Source organism: Hemitrygon akajei, chromosome 10 (genome assembly GCF_048418815.1).
Source record: "Hemitrygon akajei chromosome 10, sHemAka1.3, whole genome shotgun sequence".
In the NCBI taxonomy this organism is placed as follows: Eukaryota; Metazoa; Chordata; class Chondrichthyes; order Myliobatiformes; family Dasyatidae; genus Hemitrygon; species Hemitrygon akajei.
The window spans coordinates 168,409,309-168,432,693 of record NC_133133.1 but is presented as its reverse complement, the minus strand read 5'-3'; the positions used below and the strand labels follow the sequence as shown (position 1 = coordinate 168,432,693).

Genomic DNA, 23,385 nt, shown 5'->3' with positions numbered 1-23,385 from the left:
AGCATAATATAGTTAATTCTGTCCACTGGCTGAACATAGCAGTTCTACTGAAACAGATGCTAACTTATTAATGCAAATGTATTAACTTTCAGAACTCTGCATTTGTATAAAGCCCTCAAATTAATAGTTTACGGCTTCTGTTTAAAAGTAAACTGCGATAAAGCTAAATAAGATATGCAAAACTTAATCACTTAATTATATTCTGCGCTATTTCTAGAAATCAAGTAACAACATAAGTTACAGATTAAATATTAAAGATGAACTCCTCAGATGTGCCTGGGCTAACTGGAGCATTGATGGGTTTATACACGTAGGAACAATCTCAATTTAAAACATACACAAACACAGACTCAAGAATGTATACTTGGATGTTCATTAGTTAATGCATTACGAGAAGAATGACTGCACAGAGAAGTAGTATGATATGGAAAATGAACTTTTTTTTTTCTAAATTAGCTTTTGCAATAACTTCCAGAACTTTCATTTAAGCTTTTTAAGGAGAATTGCGTACCTTTCCTGATCCCTCCGTCGGTCGTACAAGCATAGTCACCCGTTGAGAGCAAGAAACACGTTCCCCCTCTTCTGCTTTTGTCCCTGGTGCTAGACCGTCTGATTGGAAGCCTGTCTTCAGGTGATAGTGGCTGGTCACTTCCTGCACTGTCTTCACCTGACAACACTGTTCACATCACCATTCCATTTATTGTTACTGAACATACATCACTATATCAAAATAACAGTTTACAATCCGAATTCATAACTGATGCATGCAAGCTTGAGGTGATGTTTCTGTTTGAAATATCTATTTCTTATCGATAAGTGCACTAACAAGGAATAGCGGTGAAAAATGCCGAACACATTAAGCGAGGAGACCAGCACTCAGTGGGAAGGATTCTGTAACGGCCTGCAATTGTAACATTAACATGCACATCCACAAAGAGCATAATTCAGTGAAGTCAAGAAATCAAAACTAACAACATGCGCTATTGTTGCAAATGTTAAAGATTATTAATATATAGACGCTTTTGTCAAATATGAAAATACATCATGAGCAAAAGGGTAACACCATCCATCTGAAATAAAACTAAATTTATCAATTGGAAAAAAATTTGTAAAGCTTGTTTCATTTGTTCTAAAATTTGGCATTCTATATAACAAATAATGATTCATTCAACATTAATCATAATAGCTAATTGATATGGAATTCACAAGAATGTACATTTCAAAATGACACATTAACATTTGACAAGTTTAAATCATTCAAGATCTGATGCAGAAATAACCAGTTAGGATATAAAATGGCGACACTTTATTGTTAAGACTTTCAAGTAAATATAATGAGGTCATTTTACACATTACTACATTAACTAAAGTTCTCGAGAAATCTGTGCTGCGGAATTATTTCAGTTTTACATTAGTTGTTAATAAGATATGTGTAGTTGTAAATCAGATTTTCAATCAAATGCAACCACAAATCTTTAAAAGATGAACCAGCTTTGCATTCATTCAAAATTCTCATGGGTTCATGATTGATTCACTTAGAACCAAAGGCTAGTTTTTCTTCCTTTTACTCAGATAAAGAAATGATGGGGCAAAAAGCTTTAAGAAGTCTTATACCTGGCAGTTTATCTTAACAGGTGAAATGAAAGACAATTGCAAAATGCATGTGCATTCTACCTGACAGATATCCTTCTCTGTTTGACATTCAGGTGATCATTTATGCTTAAGGAGAAAATCTAAGATCTTCACGAAAATTCATTATTACAAAATGGTGAAAGTTACCCAATTGCAATTCTTATTTCATTCCATGCTAACAATTTATTGTCCAGGAGGAATTTTACACCCAACTGCAAACCACCTGTGTGCACTTCAAACACTGCCTACTTGATCCAGATGTTGCCATTTTCAATGACCATATTGGATCCTTGCCTTCAAGTAATAAATATCCTTAAGTTTTTTTTCAGACTCAGGAAGAGGAAGGAGTGCAGGCTACTTATAAATAAATTCATTCTTTGGATTGGGTGTGCTTGGCAGTCGGCTTCCAACTTGCCCATTAACAGCAGGATGTTACAATGTGCACTGTCACTACTGAAGCTATAGAAAGGTCTCTAGACCAATTTAGATGCTATTAGTATCCCTCTGAGGCTAGGCAGAAGCAGTTTTAATTGTCAACATTGCGTGTGCAAATATCTAGTATTTTAACAAACTTTCGTGATACTTCCTGTTTGTCAGCTGTTTTGTTTATTGAGAGTGGGTAAGGACTTTGGTTAAGCTACAACCGAGGCCTACATTGGCACAGGGTCTACTGAATATTTTGTAACTTGAAGAAAAATTAATGAAACTGTACTTTTGTTGACAAGGAAATCATTAAAAGGAAAAACATGGGTTATCTCTTCTTCCTAAGCAGCACACACAACATTCTGGAGGAACTCAGCAGGCCAGGCCGCATCTATGGAAAAGAGTAAACAGTCACTGTTTCGGGCCGAGTCCTGATGAAGGGTCTCAGCCTGAAAAGTCGACTATTTACTCTTTTCCTTAGATTCTTCCTGGCCTGCTGATGTTCCTCCAGCATTTTGTGTGTGTTGCTTGGATTTCCTGCATCAGCAAGATTTTCTCATGCTTGCGAATCTCTATTTCCTACCTGTGATACCCAAGAAGTCAGTGCAATGTTTGTTCAGGATGGCCAAACTAGTCTGTGAGCTGCAGAGGTGAAGCAAACAAGGCAGACATCACCTGGCTTCACAAAAACTTCAATTGACAGGAACCAGGTTTTAGCAATTTGACCTCTCAATGTCTGGTGCAAATGAACAGAAAGTTCTTAATGCATACTCTGTCCATTTGTCCTGAGAACTAAAATCATCCAATGGGCATTGAAGTAGCCTCCTAATGTTAAAAGTAGGTACAATTGGATTATCAATGTCACATCCAAGGTACCTATCTGCAGGCTACTCAGGTTTCTCTAATGTGACAGAGGTAGAAGGAAGTTGAAGCTTCTCTTCTACTGCCTTTTGCTCATTTATTCTCATTTTTTCCTTTTATTGGGGATGTGAACATCTGGTAAAAGCGGGTGTCACATAAAAGTGCCATTTGGTCAATATCATGAAGTCTATAATGTTTGTATAACAGGGACAGCTTATCACTTGTGAATTTCTATTAGGAAGTTTTGATTGTGCTCAAATGAACAAGCTACCTTATTTTACAATTACACAATCCCATTATACAGACTCATATATCTTAAGTTGCTCATGACAGAAATTAAAAAGTTAGAAAATATAACTTTTTAAATGGGCAGATATACACTGAATTCAATGTTCAGCCACAGTGCACATACCAGTCTAAGTCCATAGCTTACCAGATTACGTATTTTCCGTTCAGTGCAGGTGTGCCTTACCTGTTCTGTTGCACTCCATCTTATCCTTCCCAAAAGGACACGGGTCACTCTGAGTACTGTTGCAAGGTGTAGTCAGGTCAGTTTTGCAGTACGTTGGAGACCCTGCTTGAGGAGCTTGCATGATGTGCTTCTTTCTCTTTCTTGGAAGTTTTTGTTTTGCCATGGCCAGTGAATAGTACATTCCAAAATTATTGACAATAACAGGTACAGGCATCGCTATTGTGAGGACACCCGCAAGAGCACAGAGAGCTCCTACCAACATTCCTGACCATGTCTGAGGGTACATGTCTCCATATCCAAGTGTTGTCATGGTGACAACGGCCCACCAGAATCCAATAGGGATATTTTTGAACTTGGTATGGTCACTGGCTGTTGGATCGTTGGGGTTCGCTCCTATTCGCTCAGCATAGTAAATCATAGTAGCAAATATCAACACACCCAGAGCCAAGAAAATGATTAAGAGTAGAAATTCATTTGTGCTTGCACGGAGAGTGTGTCCAAGCACTCTAAGTCCCACAAAGTGACGGGTCAGCTTGAAGATTCGAAGAATTCTGACAAACCTTACCACCCTGAGGAAGCCCAGCACATCTTTTGCAGCTTTTGATGAGAGTCCGCGGAGTCCCACTTCCAAGTAAAAGGGTAAAATTGCCACAAAGTCAATAATATTTAGAAGATTTTTGACAAATTCAAGTTTGTCAGGGCAGAATGTAACCCGGACTAAAAATTCAATAGTAAACCAGAATACACACACTCCTTCAACATATGTTAGTGCCGGGTCTGTTTCAATCTCAAGGTGCTGGATTAATTGAGATGAGTTCCCATTTTTTACACGCTCTGTTTTATTAACAATCTCGTTAAATGCCTCATGTGTCTCAAGGCAGAAGGTGGTGATAGAGACGAGGATGAACAATAAAGATGCAAAGGCAATAAACTGAAAGAGAAAGCAAACATGCAATTATTGAAAATGGAAACAACAATTTCAAGTGATTTGGTTAGTTACAATAAAACTTGCAGCAGACAAAAGTATTAGTCAATTATTAATTAGAGTAAATTAAAACTAGACTTGCAAAGCAAATGCTTTACAATGGCTGGGTTGAGTTGTACTCTGACCGTGGCAATTTACTGGCAAATGTTTTGTCATCATGCGAGGAGACATTGTCCAGGTGCTGTTGATGTGTTGTGTCATCTGAATGCTTAGCATTTAAATACTTATCAATCAGTTAAAGCTACCTCACTACTTCTTTTGCACTACTTATTTAATTTAACTATTTAATATAAATACAATTATTGTAATTCACAGTTTTTCCTCTATTATTATGTATTATATTGTACAGCTGCCGGAAAGACCATAAGATGGAGGAGCAGAATTAGGCGACTTAACCCATCGAGTCTGCTCCGTTATTTCATCATGGCTGATTCAATTTTCCTCGCAGCCTAATCTTCTCCCTTCTCCCCATATCCCTCCATGCCTCTCTATTCTGAAGTTATGTCCTCTGCTCTTAGCATTTCCCATCAAAGGAAATATCCTCTCCAAATCCACTTTATCAAGGCCTTTCGCCATTCGATAGGTTTCAATGAGGTCACTCCTCATTTTTCTTAATTCGAGTGAATACAGGCCCCAGAGCCATCAAACGCTTTTCACGTGACGCCATTCAATCCTGGAATCATTTTTGTGAATCTCCTTTGAACGCTCTCCAGTTTTAGCATATGCTTTCTAAGATAAGGTGCCCAAAACTGCTCAAGTGAGGCCTCACCAGTGCTTTATAAAGTCTCAACATTATAGACTAGTTTAACAGCATATTCTAGTCCTCTTGAAGTAAATACTAACATCACATTTGCCTTCCTCACCACAGACTCAACCTGCAAACTGACCTTTATGGAATCCTACACAAGGTCTCCCAAATCCCTTTGCACCTCAGTCTTTTGTATTTTCTCTCCATTTAGAAAATAGTCAACCCTTTCATTTCTTCTACCAAAGTGCATGACCATACATTTCCTGACACTGTATTACATCTGCCATTTCTTTGCCCATTCTCCAGATCTGTCTAAGTCCCTCTGTAGCCTCTCCAATTCCTCAGAATTACCTGCCCCTCCACCTATCTTCATATCGTCTGGAAACTTTGCAACAAAACCATTGATTCCATCATCCAAATCATTGACATATAACGTAAAAAGAATCAGTCCCAACAAAGAGCCCTGTAGAAACCACTAGTCGATGACACCTGCCTCTCCACATATCTTCATATCGTCTGGAAACTTTGCAACAAAGCCATCAATGTCATCAGCCAAATCATTGACAGATAACATAAAAAGAATCAGTCCCAACAAAGACCCCTGTGGAACACCACTAGTCAACGACAGGTAACCAGAAGTTGTTCCCTTTATTCCCACTCTTTGTTTCCTGCCAATCAGCCACTTCTTTATCCATGCTAGAATTTTTCCTGTAATACAATGGGCTTGTTAGCCTCTTAAGCAGCCTCATGTGCGGCTCCTTGTCAAAGGCCTTCTGAAAATTCAAGTAAGCAATGTCAACTGATTCTCCTTAGTCTATTAGTCTTAGTCTATTGTGTACAGTTCTGGTCACCGAATTATAGGAAAGATATCAAAAAATTAGAGAGAGTGCAGAGACGATTTACTAGCATGTTACCTGGGTTTCAGCACTTAAGTTACAGAGAAAGGTTGAACAAGTTAGGTCTCTATTCATTGGAGCGTAGAAGGTTGAGGGGGGATTTGATCGAGGTATTTAAAATTTTGAGAGGGATAGATAGAGTTGACGTGAATAGGCTGTTTCCATTGAGAGTAGGGGAGATTCAAATGAGAGGACATGATTTGAGAGTTAGGGGGCAAAAGTTTAAGGGAAACACGAGGGGGTATTTCTTTACTCAGAGAGTGATAGCTGTGTGGAATGAGCTTCCTGTAGAAGTAGTAGAGTCCAGTTCAGTTGTGTCATTTAAGGTAAAATTGGATAGGTATATGGACAGGAAAGGAGTGGAGGGTTATGGGCTGAGTGCGGGTAGGTGGGACTAGGTGAGATTAAGAGTTCGGCACGGACTAGGAGGGCCGGAATGGCCTGTTTCCGTGCTGTGATTGTTATATGGTTATATGGTTATTCTGCTTGCTACTTCTTCAAAGAATTCCAACAGATTTCTCAGGCAAGATCTTCCCTTGAAGAAAACATGCTGACTATAGCCTATTTTATTATATGATTCCAAGTACCCTGAGACCTCATCTTTAATAAGACAATAAATTTCATGACATATGCCAGTGATACATATACCTGATTCTGATTCTAACAGTGGCCTGGGGAACATTAATCATCACGCTCCTGACGAGATTGGTTATATTACTATAAGAATGCAATGAAGCTGCTAACAGAATTGCTGCTGGCAAGGTGCTGCTGAGCCTCTTGCTAAACTGCAAAGCATGATTAATAAAGAGGCCGAAGTGAGGACATTGATGAATCCCACCATACATGGCATACAGCACAATTGTTTTTCACTTCTGATGGGCTCAGGAAAACTTGGACATCGCAAGGTACCAGCGATAACTCATTGTTTTTACGAGTAACCATTCTTTAATAAACTTGTGTCATGCTCGCTTCAATTCAACCAGTGCAATCTATCTGGAGCTCTGCTCTCCCTTCCTCCAATAGCTCCCTTCACTTGTATCCCCTTCCCAGCAATCTCTCTGCAGGGAGTGACCACGTGAGTGTGTGCATGCTACAAATGACCTTGTCCTATACAACCACCTGCTTTGTCCACCTGTGTAAGGGTGGGAAGAGCTGTGTAAATGTTGTTGCCAATCCAAACTGATTGGGGTCTGCCAGTGAGGGAGTTGAAGACCCAGTTGCATAAGAAGGTATTGAGGACTATGTCTTGAAGCTTATTGTTGTGTATTCAATATTTCATCAATATTTGAGTAATATTGTAAAGATATTGTTGATTAAGCATTCATTGTTGTTTAAATAATTAGCTACGAATAATATGTAAACATACACATCATCACACCACCATGTCATAAGTACGCGATTCATTTAAAGTAAAAATGAAGTCAGACATGTTCTTCTCAGCTCTCTGTTTTTATTTTGATTAGTTTAAAGTTTTGGAATTATAAAACATAACACTTATTGATTAGTTTCAGGATGATAGTATTGAATGTCTAGCAGTAGTCAATGAAGAGCATCCGGATGTAGATGTCTTTGCTGTGCAAATGATCAAGGGCTGAGTGAAGTGCCAATGAAATGGCATCTGCTGTTGACCTGTTGTAACAGTACGCAAATTGTACTGGATCCAATTTGCTTCTCAAGCAGGAATTGATATGTTTCATTACCAACCTCTCAAAGTACTTAATTACAGTGGATGTAAGTGCTACTGGACGATAGTCATTGAGACAGGCTCCTATATTCTTCTTGGGCACTGGTATAAATGAAGCCTGCTTGAAGTGGGTGGTAACCTCAGATTGTTGACGTGAGAGTTTAAAGATATTGGTAAACACTCCAGTCAGTTGATCTGAGCAGGTCTTTAATACACGGCCAGGTACCTCGTCTGGGTCGCATGCTTCCTGTGGGTTCACCCTCCTGCAGGGTGCTATCATATCGGCCTCTGAGACTGAAATCACACAGCTGGAGGAATTCATGAAAGTGCCTTCATGGTTTGATGGTGAAAGCGAGCAGAAAAGGTATTGAGTTCATCTGGAAACCTTGTTGTCACCTATATCGCTCGGTTTCACTTTGTGGGAGGTGATAGTATTCAAGTCCTGCCACAGCTGTTGAGGTCTTCAGTGATTCAAATTTGGTCCGGAAATGCCAGTTTGCACGTGAATTCCTTTGGAGCGGGAGTAATTTACGGTAAGCAATTAGTCTTCCAACCAGAACGTATTTGGGATATCGGCAGGAACCCATGCAGTCACGGGGAGAAAGTACCAACTCCATAAAAGCAATTCCAGAGATCAGTATTTAATCTGAATCATTGGGGTATGAGGCAGCAAGAGTATCTGTCACACTGCTGTGTAACCTTCATGCAAAGCCTTTGGTGAACTGAAGATATATTAATCAGGACCATCCATTCAGCAAGCTCTGTGGTGATCTCCCAGATCAGAAGGGTGGCTTGACTTGTATTTGATAAATAGTGCTACTTCTTGGACACATAATGTCTATTACAGCTAGCCACCGGAAAAGCAGGAACGTGCAAGTTATTTCAGGGAATCTAGAGCAGGATTTGTGAAAAGACACTCATGAGGTGAGACTGTACCAGAGGCTGCTTGACAAAACGCTCGTTACCTCACCGTCTCGTGGTGCAGATGTTTGAATCTGGAGCAACAAACTATATGCTTGGGAAACACAGTGTCAGACCGTATGTGCAAAGGAGCTGCTCTTGTGCCAAGATAAGACCACCCTCAGTGTTGAAGCACAACACCTTATATTCCACCTGGGTTTCCTCCGACCTGATGGTATGAATAACAATTCCTTCTACTGATAAACAAATTCCTCTCCCGCACCTCCTCTATTCTCCTCTCTGACCTTTTACTTCTCACCTGCCTTTTACTTACCACTGGGTCCCCTCTTCCTATGGTCCACTCTCCTCTCCTATCTGACTCTTTCTTCTCCAGCTCTTGATCTTTTCCTGCCACCTGGCTCTTCACCTATCACCTCCCAGCAAGGTTCTTTCCCCTCCCTCCACCTCTTTACCCTGGCATCTTCCCACTTCCTTCTCAGTCCTGAAATATTGACTGTTTCTTCTTTTCCATAGATGCCGTCTAACCTGCTGAGTTCCTCCAGTATCTTGTATGTGTTGCTTTGGATTTCCGGCATCTGCAGACTTTCTCGTCTATGTAAGGTGAATTGGAAGTTTATGTTTTGATGTTTTGAGTCAAGATCCTTCCTTTGGTCCATTGGCTTTTTAGAAACTTAAATTTAGAGAGCTACAGTGTGGAAACAGTCCTTTTGGACCTTTGATTCTGTGCCAGTCATCAATCAATAATTTGCAATCATCTTACACTAATCCTATTTTTTAATTCTCCCCACATCTGAACTCCGCCCCTCCCCACTGATCTAGCATCTCTAACACACCTGAGGCAACACAATTAATCTATCAATCTGTCTTTGGGATGTGGGAAGAAACTGAGTGCTGGAAGAAACACACAAGGTGACCGTAGAACATGTGAACTCCAGAGAGTCAGCAGCCGAGATTGGCATTGAACCCAAGACTCTGGTGCTGTCAGGCTGTGGCTCAAACATCAGCAACAAAGGCCACCCTGTCAAATGGTCTCACACGCCATTTAGGTGTTGAAAATCACTGGTAGTGGGAAACAAATGCTGGACTTGCCAATGAAGTCTTTATCTCGGTAATAAGCACCACTATCTAGATTTCAACCAGCTACTAACCTGTTGGATATACTCAATATATTGGATATAACTCGGCAGTATCCGAGGAAGGAGAAAGTTAACAATCTGGGACAATCTCATTGATTAAAGTGTCGAGGAAGATTGAAATAATCAAGGCAAGAGTAGAAGGCGAGCAGCTGTTCACCCTCCACCTACCAACCTCTTCTTGCCGCCACTGGAGGTAGAAACCTACGGGTGACAGTTTCTCTCTCCCTCTTGCTCGTTGCTCCCGGAAGTAAATCCCTGCATTTGAATAGTCTCTTTTTCCCTCAGTGCTGTGAAGGATGATGCCTGGGTCTTGGGGAAGGTTTAACTGACGTGGTTTGTGGATTAGACTCTGTTAGTTCACATTATGAAATGCTTCTGGTTCCTGGTTGCTCCTTTTTATTGTTGCTATTTTGGGCTATTTTGATCAGGGCAGCCTGCAGATAACGTATATCACAGCGCGAGATTTAACTGAACTGAATATGCACTGACTCTTTTCATTTTCCCTTTTATATTGTGTTTCTTTCACTCTTTTTGCAGTTTGTGTGATTTGTGACTTTTTTGTGTTCTGGGGAAGGGGGTTGATGTTTTTCTTTGAAAGGGTTCCATGTTTTCTTTGTTTTGCGATTGTCTGTGGGAAGACAAATCTCAGCATTGTATATTGCATACATGCTTCGATAATATATCTTGAATCTTAGAATCAGAAATATTAACTCTCCTTCTCTTTCCATAGATCATCTTTGTCCAATTTCTTTATGTTTGTACAGTATTTCAAATGTCTAGTATCTGCAGTTTTCCTTTGCAATTCACTAAGCTCTTGAACTGACTTTAAGCAGTACCAGAACTCCAAGAGCAAATGGACTGCTTTATAATATCCTTCATTTTATTGGCTGAATTAAAATATGCAAGGAAAAAATGTCAGCTATCTAACAAACTTAGGTTGTCTGCAAATCATGATAAAAAAAAAAGCAGCCTGAAGCAAGGTTGTTTTCACTGCCAGCAGGCTTAGTAATAACTAAATGAAGTGTAAATGGAAAGTCACGGAACAAGAGACTCTCTCGGTGAAACAATTAACTGCAGCTAAATTTGATAAAGCGTTGTAGCATTTTAAAAATGACAATTGTTGATGAAATGTCAGGTACCTGTGGCAGGATATTGTATTGCTTATAAAAACATCTTTACAGAGGTGAAACTTTTAGTGAAAAGATATTAAAGCCACCCTCATAGTAAATGGATCAGACAGTACTGCTTCATTCAATGTTGTAGGTTTTGATTTAGGGGTGAGCATTATTTAAATGTGAAATTGCAACATGGTAGAGCAGATATGTTACATTGAAGAGAATAGCATAATCCCATTCATCTTGTTTATGTGCATCAGATGTCTTCAGACCCCCAAGAGGACAACAACCTCGTCATGTTTTGGAGGCTTGCATGCCTCCAATGGCTGGAGTCAAGGCTTTATGCTTTGGCTTTTGGTAGGGTCACCCATGCCAAGCAGCTCAAATGGTACAGCCCAGACTAAGAGTGTTCCACCGGTCCTCTAGGTTTGGGGGTTCAGCTCAGGAGTAACAACGCTGACTGGTCAAACAAAATTGTTACAAAAACAACAATGAAGAATCCTTCTACATCTGTGTGCAACGGCATTCCTGAGTCTCCACCCGGGACTTGCACGACTGACAGTAGTGAAAACCAAGAGGAGGCTACGGATATGATGAAGGAAGCTGTGAATGATGGAGGACTTGGATTGATATCCTAAATGCCAGCAGTGTAACGGGCAAAAGAAGAAGAAAAAAGATGTCTTCAGCGTTGAGAGTGACATCATCAGTCCACAAGTGACCACACTTTGATGCCTGCTTAGTAAAGCTGTGCAACAAGAAATGCATGAACCGTGCACGAGAGAAAGGATCGAACCAGCCAGTCTGCAAGGACCATTGATTATTTGGAGCTTGGTTAGCATCTGACTTGCAGTAGAACTCACTGAACGTGACAAGACGTCAGAGTGGTGTTGGAAATATGCTAAGACGTGTGAAGACTGAAATGTACGTAGTTGTTTGAAATATGGGAGATCCAGATGTAAGCATCCAGCATAGCCAAGTTCAGGAGGATAATGGCACAGAATTGAATCCTCCTTACCAGAGGTTAAAGGAGACTTGTGGAGAAAGGCTCTGGCCAGGATGGATAGTAATGCTCCTATGTCCACCATCACTTGCTAAGACTTTTAAAGGAAGCAGCATAAAGATACTGCAGTACAAGTAGTTGAAATTTGGCTCATAGTATACCCCCCAATTGACTAAAGAGCAAACCAGTCAGTTCCATTATTTCCTCCATCTCCGACGTGTTCTTAAATTAATTTTCTCCAAACCCTTTTCTAATTTCATTCTGGAACCACTGTTTTCACCATTCACACAGGCAAACCATTCACTGAAATATAAAGCTCTTTCTCACATTGAGCCTGTACCTCTCACCTGGAACCATAAATACCTGAAAATGTACTGAACTCTAGCCAAGATTTCATGTGAGTTTTTTTCAACAGAGGCTTTCTGTTTGCCACTCTACCATAAAGCTGTGACTAGTGAAGCACCCGGGCAACAGTTGTATCTACAGTCTCACCCATTTTAGCCACTGAAGCTCGTAAGTCCTCCAGAGTTGTCATAGATCTCTTGGTGGCCTTCCTCACTATCTCCCTTCTTGCATGGTCACTCAATTTGTGAGGATAGCCTGCTCTAGGCAGATTTACATCTGTGACATATTCTTTCCATTTCTTCATGATTGACTTAACTGTACTCCAAGGGATATTCAGTGGCTTAGAAATTTTCTTGTATCCATCTCCTGACTCATGCTTTTCAATAACCATTTTGCAGAGTTGCTTGGAGTGTTCTTTTGTCTTCATGGTGTAGTTTTTGCCAGGATACCGATTCACCAGCAGTTACAGGAGTATTTTTAATACAATCAGTTGAAATATCTTGGCTGCACAGGTGATCTCCATTTAACTAATTGTGTGACTGCTAAAACCAATTGGCTGCACCAGTGATGCCTGGGTGTTCCATATTAAAGGGTGAATACCTATGCAATCAATTATTTTGTGTTTTATATTAGTAATTGATTTAGATCACTTTGTAGAGTTCTGTTTTCACTTTGACACAAGAGTCTTTTTCTGTTGTTCAGTGTCAAAAAGTCAAATTATATCCATTGTGATTCAATGTTGTAAAGCAATAAAACATGAAAACATCCGGGGGGGGGGGGGGGGAATGAATACCTTTTATATGCCATGCATACTCTCAATATGTCCTACCAACTTCAAAGACCTACATATGAGTCCTTTGCAGTCTCTGCTTCTGCATTTTCTTCAGAACCATGACCATGTTGTTTCTTTCTGTTCCGCTACAAAAATGTATCACCTCAAACTTCATATTAAATCCTATATGCCAATTGCCTGCCTATCTGCCAACCTATCTATGTCTTCTTTTAGCCAATTAGCTTCATTCTCAATGTTTGTCTCATTTGGTCCAAATTGTGAAAAATTATGTGGCATTGAATATTCATTAGTGTATATAAACAAGGATCCGAGCAGTGACCTTTGCAGAACATCCCCATTTAAGATCCTCCAGGCTGGAAAGCAACCGCGAGCATAGCATGCTCTTTTCTCCTTTTGAACCAAATTTTAATCCAAGCTGACACAAGCCTTCTACTTTGTAACCTCAGTGCTGCAAAACCCAACACTTGCATAGTACGTTGTCAAACACTTGCTTAAAAATGCACACAGATGACACTCCTTCACCAATCTGCTCTTTTACTACAGTAAAAAAAATATCATTAGCTTAGTCAAGCAGGTCACATCTTTTAAAAATTTGTGCAGGTTTTCCTCAATTAACTTAGAATTTTAAATGTATTTTCTATTTATTTTTCTAATTAGTGTTTCTAAAACCTTAAATGAAACTGTGTGCTTAGTAGATATTGGAATGCCCTTGAACTCATCTTTGCACAAGGGAGTCACATTTGCCATTGTTCATTCGCTGGTACTCTCTTCATAAATAGAGATGATTGAAGAGAATGTCAGGCCTTCAGTGACTTGCACCCACATTTCTCTTAACAACCTGAGATCAGAATCAGAATCGGGTTTCATATCACTGGCAAATATTGTGAAATTTGTTAACTCTGCAGCAGCAATGCAATACATGATAACAGAAAGAAAACTGAATTACAGTAAGTACTATCTATCTCTCTCTCTCTCTCTCTCTCTCTCTATATATATATATATATATATAAACAATGGCAAATGTGACTCCCTTGTGCAAAGATGAGTTCAAGGGCATTCCAATATCTACTAAGCAAAAATAGAAATAAAAAAGTAATGAAATATTGTTCATGGGTTCAATGTCCATTCAGAAATTGGATGGCAGAAGTGAAGAAGCTGTTCCTGAATCACTGAGTGTGTGCCTTTAGGCTTCTGTACCTCCTACCTGATGGTAGCAATGTGAAGAGGGCATTTCCTGGGTGGTGGTTGTCCTTAATGATGGACACCACTTTTTTGAAGCACCACTCCTTGAAGTTGTCCTGGATACTACCGAGGCTGTTGTCCATGATGGAGCTGACTAATTTTACAACACTCTGCAGTTTACTTCAATTCTGTGCAGTAGCCCCCTTTTACCAGAGGGTGATGCAGCCAGTTAGAATGCTCTTCACGGTACATCTGTAGAAAATTGCGAGTGTGTTTAGGTGACATGTCAAATCTCCTCATACTCCTAATGAAATATAGCCACTGTCTTGTCTTCTTTTTAGCTACATCAATAAGTTAGGTCCAGGTAAGGTCCTCAGAGATGTTGACACCCAGGAACTTGAAATTGCTCACTCCCTCCACTTCTGATCCCTCTATGAGGACTGGTTTGTGTTCCTTCAGTATAGCTTTTCTGAAATTCACCATCAGTTCTTTGGTCTTATTGATGTCGAGCGCAAGGTTGTTGCTGCAACACCACCCAACTAGCTGGTATATCTCGCTCATCTATGCTCTCTTGTTACCATCTGAAATTCTGCCAACAATGGTTGTACCCTCATCAAATTTATAGCTGGCATTTGAGCTGTGCATAGCCAGACAGTCATGGGTATAGCGAGAGTACAGCAGTGGGCTAAGCCCACTGCTTAGATTGCAAGATTTAAGCAATTCTAGCCAAGTGTCCTTTCTATTTTAAGTACAGTATACAGTATCTTTACCCTTGGCATCAGGGAGGAAACACAGTGGATGGGTCTGACGGTGATAGCTATGGGAATGCCCATCTATTCCCGTAACTGAGGACTTGGCCATAACAACCACACTTCTATTTTTCCATTTCCGCTCTGCAATTTCTTGCCTTTTAGTAACATGCCCTTCAAAATATAGTGAGGCCCAACAGTATCCGAGGCCGAGTAGCTGTCTGAGAGTGATAGATACCTGAAGATTCCTGCATCTCCTGTCTCCTCTAGATGGGCATCCATTCACACGTTGAATTTTCTCTACCTAAATGAGTGGCTGCTTTCTGCAACGTACTATCTAGAAAGTTCTCAGCTTCCCTGCCTCTAGCCACTCTTTTAGCTCCTCGAAGCCCCGACCTTATGCTCACTCATGTGAAGACATCTCTCTTCACATGGGTTTATGTTCTCTTGAGTTCCCCAACAGAACATAAATTATCGTGGAAGTCCCACATGGTGCATGGACTGCACACAACAGGTCTCATCTGCACATCCAAGAGCTAAAGAAATCTCTATTCCCTTGTTTAGAATTCAGTTTGAATATTACCTACACTGTAATTTTTAGCTGATCACTATTTAGCGCCAACTCAAAGCCCTTAGCATTGTCAAGGCACCCTTCAATCCATTCAACAAAGTCTTTGACACTCTACCATCAAGCAGGGGTGCTGTAGTTTAAGGTAAGGAATGTTAGGATGGAAAACAGCTTCTTCTCCCAGGTCATAACCCATGTCACCTGTACTATAAAGCATTGTGCTAACTACTATGCTACATGCAGCCCAGAAAGGTACATGAAATTATAAGAGGCATAGGTAGGGTAGATAGAATCCTTTTTCCCCATGACAGGGCTACCACAGGACATAGATGAGAGGAAGGAATTTTAAAGTGGATATGGAAAGAATTTTAAAGTGGATTTGGCAGAAAATTCTTTATACAGAGGGTGTTTGATATTTAGAATGTGTTGCCAGAGGAGGTAGTGGAAACAGATACAATCATAACCTTTAATGTATTTGAAGGAGAGCTTCCATCCTGCTGTTATAAAGCAACCTACAGTATATTTCAATCCATGTGACAAGAATAAACCAAATGTCCATTACCAGTTTAAACAGGCACTTGAACAGACATTAAAAAGTTTGCAGGTGCTGGAAATCCAAAGCAATGCCCACAAAATGCTGGAAGAACTCAGCAGGTCAGGCAGCATCTATGGAAAACAGTACACCGTCAGCATTGTGGGCTCAGATCTTCCTTCAGGACTGGAAAGGAAGGGGGAAGTTGCCAGAATCAAAAGGTGGGTGGAGGGTAAGGAGGACAGCTAAAAGGTGATAGGTGAAGCAAGATGGGTGAAGCCTATGGTCCACACTCCTCTCCTGTCAGATTGCTTCCTCTCAGGAGAAAGGGAAGGAGGAGGTGAGAGGCAGGTGAGAACTGAAGAGGGGAGGGGGAAGGATTTTATTTTTAATCGGAAGGAGAGATCGGTATTCATGCCATCAGGTTGGAGGCTATCCAGATGGAATATAAGGTGTTGCTCCTCCACCCTGAGGGTGACCTCATCATGGCACCAAAGGAGGCCGTAGACCGACATATCAGAAAGGCAATGGGAATAGGAATTAAAATGTTTGGCCTACAGTATAGTTCCACTTCTGGCAGATGGAGCAGAGGTGGTTGATGAAGCAGTCCCCCCATTTACGACGGGTGTAGAGATGGACCCATCGAGAGCACTGGACACAATCGATGACCCCAGCAGATTCTCAGGTGGTTGCCTCACCTTGAAGGACTGTTTGGGGCTCTGAATGGAGGTGAGGGAGGAGGTGAATGGGCAGGTGTAGCACTTCGGCTGTTTGCTGGGATAAATGCAAGGAGGGAGATTAATGGGGAGGGACTAAGGGACAAAGGAATCACAGAGGCAGCAATCCCTGTGGAAAGCCGAGAGGGGTGGAGAGGTAAAGATATGTTTGGTGGCAGGACCACTTTGGAGATGGTGGAAGTTGCAGAGAATGATGTGCAGGATGCAGAGGCTGATGGGATAGTAGGTAAGAACAAGAGGAACCCTATCACTGTTAAGGTGGCGGGAAGATGGAGCGAGCATGGATGAATTAACTGGAATAGACATGTTGTGGTACGATACAGATTTAATACAGGTAAATTGGATTAGTGTAGCTTGGCTAAAAGATAAGCATGGATGTGCTGGCCCAAAGGGGTTATTTCTGCCCTGTAGCAGTTTATATCACTATTTAATCTCAGCATATCTTTTGACTCGCACACACACGCCAGTCCTCACAGAGGGATAAGGAGTGGGAAGACTGAGCAATTTCAAGTTCCTGGATGTCAATATTTCTGAGGACCTATCCTGGGCCAAACAAATAACAAAGGAAGCATGACAGCAATAGTCTTTCATTGAGGAGATCTGGTACGTCAAAAAAAAAATTGCTAATTTCTACAGATGTAGGGTGGAGAGCATTCTAATTGGCTACATCACCATCTGGGATGGAGGGGCTACTGTACGGGATTGAAATAAGCTGCAGAGAGTTAGCTTCATCATGGGCACTAGCCTTTGTAGTATCCAGGACATCTTCAAGGAGCGATGACTCAAGATGGCTGTGTCTATTATTAAGGACCCACGTCACCCAGGTCATGCCTTGTTCTCATTGCTACCATCAGGAAAGAGGTACAGAACCCTGAAGGCTTTGTCTGCAATTACTGCAATGATTCTTATAATACTTCTTTTGTCACACTTCTGTCATATTTTGGATTATCAATTTTAAAGTTGCATGTTGGGGATATTTTGTCTAACTGTATTTTGGTCTATAATTGTCTCCATAGAAGCAGTTCCGGTTTGTTAACCAACTTGGTTGAATTTCTACAAGATTGACATACATCATAAACACTGGGTATTCTCCGCTCCTCATCCCCTCTATCTTAGCGTCATGCCATCAGCTATGTGATTTTTGTTCAGACAAGTTTCTGATTCACTTTCAAGTCCCATTCACCACAACTATGAGTAGCCTTTATGAGAAGCTTTATCAATACTTTCCAGATCTCCCGTTAGAACCAAGAACTAGGAGGCAGAGATTTAAGGTGAGAGGAATGAAGTTTAATTGAACCTGAGGAGGAACGTTTTCAGTCAAAGTATATGGAGTGAGCTGCCAGAGCAAGCAGTTAAGGCAGGTACATTAACAGCATTTCAGAGACACATAGAGAAGCAAACGGGCAAGAAAAGTTTATACCAGGGGTACCCAACCTTTTTTATGCCATGGGCCAATGCCATTAGGCAAGGGTCTGTTGACCCCAGGTTGTGAACCCCTGGTTTAAAGGGATGCAGTCCTAAATGAGATTAGCTGAGGTGGGAATCTTGGTCGGCAGGCTTCCCTACCGAACAATAACAGAAACTGAAACTACAGTTATATCGAGTTTGGACCAAATACTAAAGTAGAAAATCCTCTCATTCCGTTACTACCTTGTAATGCAGGTACAATAATCAGTCATTGTTTAAATGAGGAAAACTTCACAAAGGATATTAGAAATCTGCTATCAGTTTGTGGAATCAGATGTTGTCAGCTGGGAAATTCTCAGTAGGTCTATAATTAGCCACATATGGTAGCTGGAAGGAAAAGGCTGATGAGATGAGCTTAGACATAAATATTCCAGAATGAACAAACAAGGGGAAAGAGTTATAAGACTTTTCAACAAATCACACAAAAGAATAGAAAAGAAAAAAATTACAGAGAACATCACGAATTTGTATTCCACGGAGCGTGTCAATTATTTTACAATATGAAAGCTGTAATGAGCTAGGCATAGAGCAAATTAACAATATATAACCAGATTTAATGGGACCATTGGGCATTGCCATATATAACTTGAAGAACCTAAGCCTGGCTGAAAAGCAGAAAGCAGCTCTGCAACCAGAATTATAACAGGTCTGCATATTAATAGTTCTAAGTCTTAGTCTGAGGAATTTGAGCATGCTTTGCTCATTTCTCAATCACAAAGTGGCCAACTAAGCCTTCGATATGGTGACTATAAGCGCAAGCAGAAGTGGCTTGAGGCCAACAAAGGCACAGTGCTCGTAATCATTCAGTACATGTATGTGTCTCAACGAATACTATGTGTGACTAATAATCTCCCCTAAAACAGATAGACATGTATTTCTGCATACTTCTAGGCAGCCAGAAAGAGAGATTTGGCTTGCTACTAACAGCATTAAATACTTATTGAAGCAAATAGGGAACCAAATCCCTATCTACAAATTTGCTGATGATACAACCATTATTGGCAAAACCACATACAGTAATGAGAGGTTGTACAGGAGTGAGATATATTGGCTATTTGAGTGGTGTCACAGCCACAACCTTGCACTCAACGTCAGTAAGACCAAACAGCTGATTGTGGACTTCAGAAAGGGTAAGACAAGCGAACAGACACCAGTCCTCACAGAGGGATCAGAAGAGGAAAGAGTGACCAATTTCAAATTCCAGGGTGTCAATATCTCTGAGGACCTAACCTGAACACAACATATTGATGCAGCTATAAAAAAGAAAAGACAGTGGCTACATTAGCATTTTGATGAAATTTGATATGTCACCAAAAACACTCATAAATTTCCACAGATCTACCGCGGAGTGCATTCTAACTGCCTGCATCACTGTCTGGTTGGGGTGGCGTTCTGCATAGGGACGAAGTAAGCTGCAGAGAGTTGTAAAATCAGACACCTCCATTATGGGCACTAGCTTCAGTAGTATCCAGGACACCTTCAAGGAACGGTGCCTCAAAAAGGTGTCATCCATCATTAAGGACCCCCATCACCCAGGACATGCCCTGTTCTCATTGTTACCATCAGGAAGGCGGTATTAAAGACTGAAGGCACAGACTCAACCATTCAGGAACAGCTTTTTCTCCTCAGCTATTCAATTTCTGAATGATCATTGAATCCACGAACGCTACCTCACTATTTTATTATTTCTTTTTTTTTCACTACTTATTTAACTGTTCAATATATACAGTATATTCATACTGTAATTCAGTTTTTTTCTCTATTATTATGCATTGCATTGTATTGCTGCCGCAAAGTTAACAAATCTCATGACATATGCCGGTGATATTAAACCTGATTCTTATTCTGTTTCTATGTGATACCCCCACTGTAAGACTTTATCCCTCTGCCAACATGACCAGCTACGTTCAGGGAAAGCAGATGTGCTTGCAGTCTAACAGGTAGCACAAAATGGTGCCAAGTTTGCAAGCATCCACAACAGTGAGATTTGGTTATACTGGAATCTGTTTGTCATGATTACAAAAGCTTACAAAGGGTTCAGAGAGCTAGGTAACGTTAGAGATCTAGAAGATCTAAGGCTAATAGGAAGGAGTTTAAGAAGGAAATTAGTAGAGCCAGAAGGAGCCATGAAAAGGCCTTGGCGGGCAGGATTAAGGAAAACCCCAAGGCATTCTACAAGTATGTGAAGAGCAAGAGGATAAGATGTGAGAGAACAGGACCTATCAACTGTGACAGTGGGAAAGTGTGTATGGAACTGGAGGGAATAGTAAAGGTACTTAATGGTTACTTTACTTCAGTATTCACTATGGAAAAGGATCTTGGTGATTGTAGTGATGACTTGCAGCAGACTGAAAAGCTTGAGCATGTAGATATTAAGAAAGAGGATGTGCTGGAGCTTTTGGAAAGCATTAAGTTGGATAAGTCGCCGGGACCAGATGACAAGTATCCAGGCTGCTGTGGGAGGCGATGGAGGAGATTGCTGAGCATCTGGCGATGATCTTTGCATTATCAATAGGGACGGGTTCTGGAAGATTGGAGGGTTGTGGATGTTGTTCCTTTATTCAAGAAAGGGAGTAGAGATATCCCAGGAAATTATAGACCAGTGAGTCTTACCTCAGTGGTTGGTAAGTTGATAGAGAAGATCCTGAGAGGCAGGATTTATGAATATTTAGAGAGGTATAATATGATAAGCAATAGTCAGCATGGCTTTGACAAAGACAGGTCGTGCCTTACGAGCCTGATTGAATTTTTTGAGGATGTGACTGAACGCATTGATGAAGGAAGAGCAGTAGATGTAGTGCATATGAATTTCAGCAAGACATTTGATAAGGTTCCCCATGCAAGGTTCCTTCAGAAAGTAAGGAGGCATAGGATCCAGGGAGACCTTGCTTTGTGGATCCAGAATTGGCTTGCCCACAGAAGGCAAAGAGTGGTTGTAGACAGGTCATATTCTGCATGGAAGTCGATCATCAGTGCAGTGCTTCAGGGATCTGTTCTGGGACCCTTACTCTTTGTGATTTTTTTAAATGATCTGGATGAGGAAGTGGAGGGATGGGTTAGTAAATTTGCTGATGACATAAAGGTTGGAAGTGTGGTGGATAGTGTGGAGGGGTGTCAGAGGTTACAGCGGGACATTGATAGGATGCAGAACTGGGCTGAGAAGTGGCAGATGGAGTTCAACCCAGATAAGTGTGCAAGTGGTTCATTTTGGTAGGTCAAATATGATGGAAAAATTTAGTATTAATGGTAAGTCTCTTGGCAGTGTGGAGGATCAGAGGGATCTTGGGGTCTGAGTCCATAGGACACTCAAAGCAGCTGTGCAGGTTGACTCTGTGGTTAAGAAGGCATACGGTGTATTGGCCTTCATCAATCATGGAATTGAATTTAGGAGCCAAGAAGTAATGTTGCAGCTATATAGGACCCTGATCAGACCCCACTTGGAGTACTGTGCTCAGTTCTGGTCGCCTTACTACAGGAAGGATGTGGAAGCCATAGAAAGGGTGAAGAGGAGATTTATGAGGATGTTGCCTGGATTGGGAAGCATGCCTTATGAGAGTAGGTTGAGCGAACTCGGCCTTTTCTCCTTGGAGTGAAGAAGGATGAGAGATGTCCTGATTGAGGTGTATAAGATGATGAGAGGCATTGATCATGTGGATAATCAGAGTCTTTTTCCCAGGGCTGAAATGGTTGCCACAAGAGGACACAGGTTTAAGGTGCTGGGGAGTAGGTACAGAGGAGATGTCAGGGGTAAGTTTTTTACTCAGAAAGTGGTGAGTGCATGGAATGGGCTGCCCGCAATGGTGGTGGAGGCGGATATGATAGGGTCTTTTAAGAGACTTTTGGATAGGTACATGGAGCTTAGTAAAATAGAGGGCTAAAGGTAAGCATAGTAATTTCTAAGGTAGGGACATGTTCGGCACAACTCTGTGGGCCGAAGGGCCTGTATTGTGCTGTAGTTTTCTATGTTTCTATGATCAGATTCTTCTTACAATCAAATTCAACTTTCCAAAGCCATTCTACAATGGCAAGCTACCTCAACAATCTGTTCAATTTGTTTATCCTGGCCAATTTATTGCCAACTTTTTATCACCTCCCTTGTAGCATCGTTAATCTGTATAAATGGAAAATAACAATTCTAAAAGGCAGCCCATTATGCTTCACTATGTTTTAAAAGCTAAAGCACAAAGAATCTTGATGATAGCTTAGTACTTAGCAACACTTAAGATTGATTTGCTGTGTTCAATCCCGAATACAGCTAGATTTTAAACCTATGAATGAAATAAAAACAACAGATTTTTGAGGGATTGGATGTATCGGATGGATAAGTTAATCAGCTGTTTAATCAGCTGATTAAAAGGCCTTTGAGCTCTAAGAGCACCACAGTATTTCTGAACATAATTCTCCCACTTGCCTGTTGTAACTTTGCTGCAGGAATCACAGAAAACCTAGTCAGTAATCAGAATCAGAAACAGTTTTAAAATTAGCATAGAACAAAGAAATTTACAGCACATTACAGGCCCTTCGACCCACAAGGTTGTGCCGACCACGTAACCTACTCTAGAAACTGCCTAGAATTACCTTACCGGATAGCCCTCTATTTTTCTAAGCTCCATGTACCTATCTAAGAGTCTCTTAAAAGACCCTATCATATCCACCTCCACCACCTTCGCTAACAGTACTTTGCACACACCCACCACTCTCTGAGTAAAAAAAATTACCTCTGACATACCCCTTGTACCTACTTCCAAGCACTTTAAACCTATGCCCCCTCGAGTTAGCCATTTCAGCCGTGGGAAAAAGCCTCTGGTCATCCACACAATCAATGCCTCTCATTATCTTTTACACATCTATCAGGTCCCCTCTCATCCTCCGTCACTCCAAGGAGAAAAGGTCAAGTTCACTCATGAGGCACGTTCTCCAATCCAAGCAATATCCTTGTAAATCTCCTCTGCACTCTCTCTATAGTAGCTACATCCTTCCTGTATAGAGGTGACTAGAACTGAACACAGTACTCCAAATGGAATCTAACTAAGTCTTATATAGCTTTAACATTACCTCACGGCTCTTGAACTCAATCCTATGGTTGATGAAGGCCATCAGACCATACGCCTTCTTAACAACACTGTCAACCTGCGCAGC

At 41.0% G+C, this 23,385-nt stretch overlaps 1 protein-coding gene across 3 annotated transcripts in view; it reads right to left on the bottom strand.

The window, feature by feature from the left end:
• The window catches only part of LOC140734930 (voltage-gated potassium channel KCNC2-like), a 183,611-nt gene that overhangs the window by 2,058 nt on the left and 158,168 nt on the right, over window positions 1-23,385 (bottom strand). For 2 of the 3 annotated variants that reach the window (XM_073059649.1, XM_073059647.1), the window contains exons 2-3: window positions 3,389-4,319; window positions 512-676 (exon numbers count right to left, since the gene is read on the bottom strand). In XM_073059649.1, the coding sequence (XP_072915750.1) occupies window positions 512-676; window positions 3,389-4,319 (1,096 nt within the window). The remainder of the gene's footprint in view (window positions 1-511; window positions 677-3,388; window positions 4,320-23,385) is intronic. The other variant, XM_073059648.1, reaches the window with a different exon arrangement.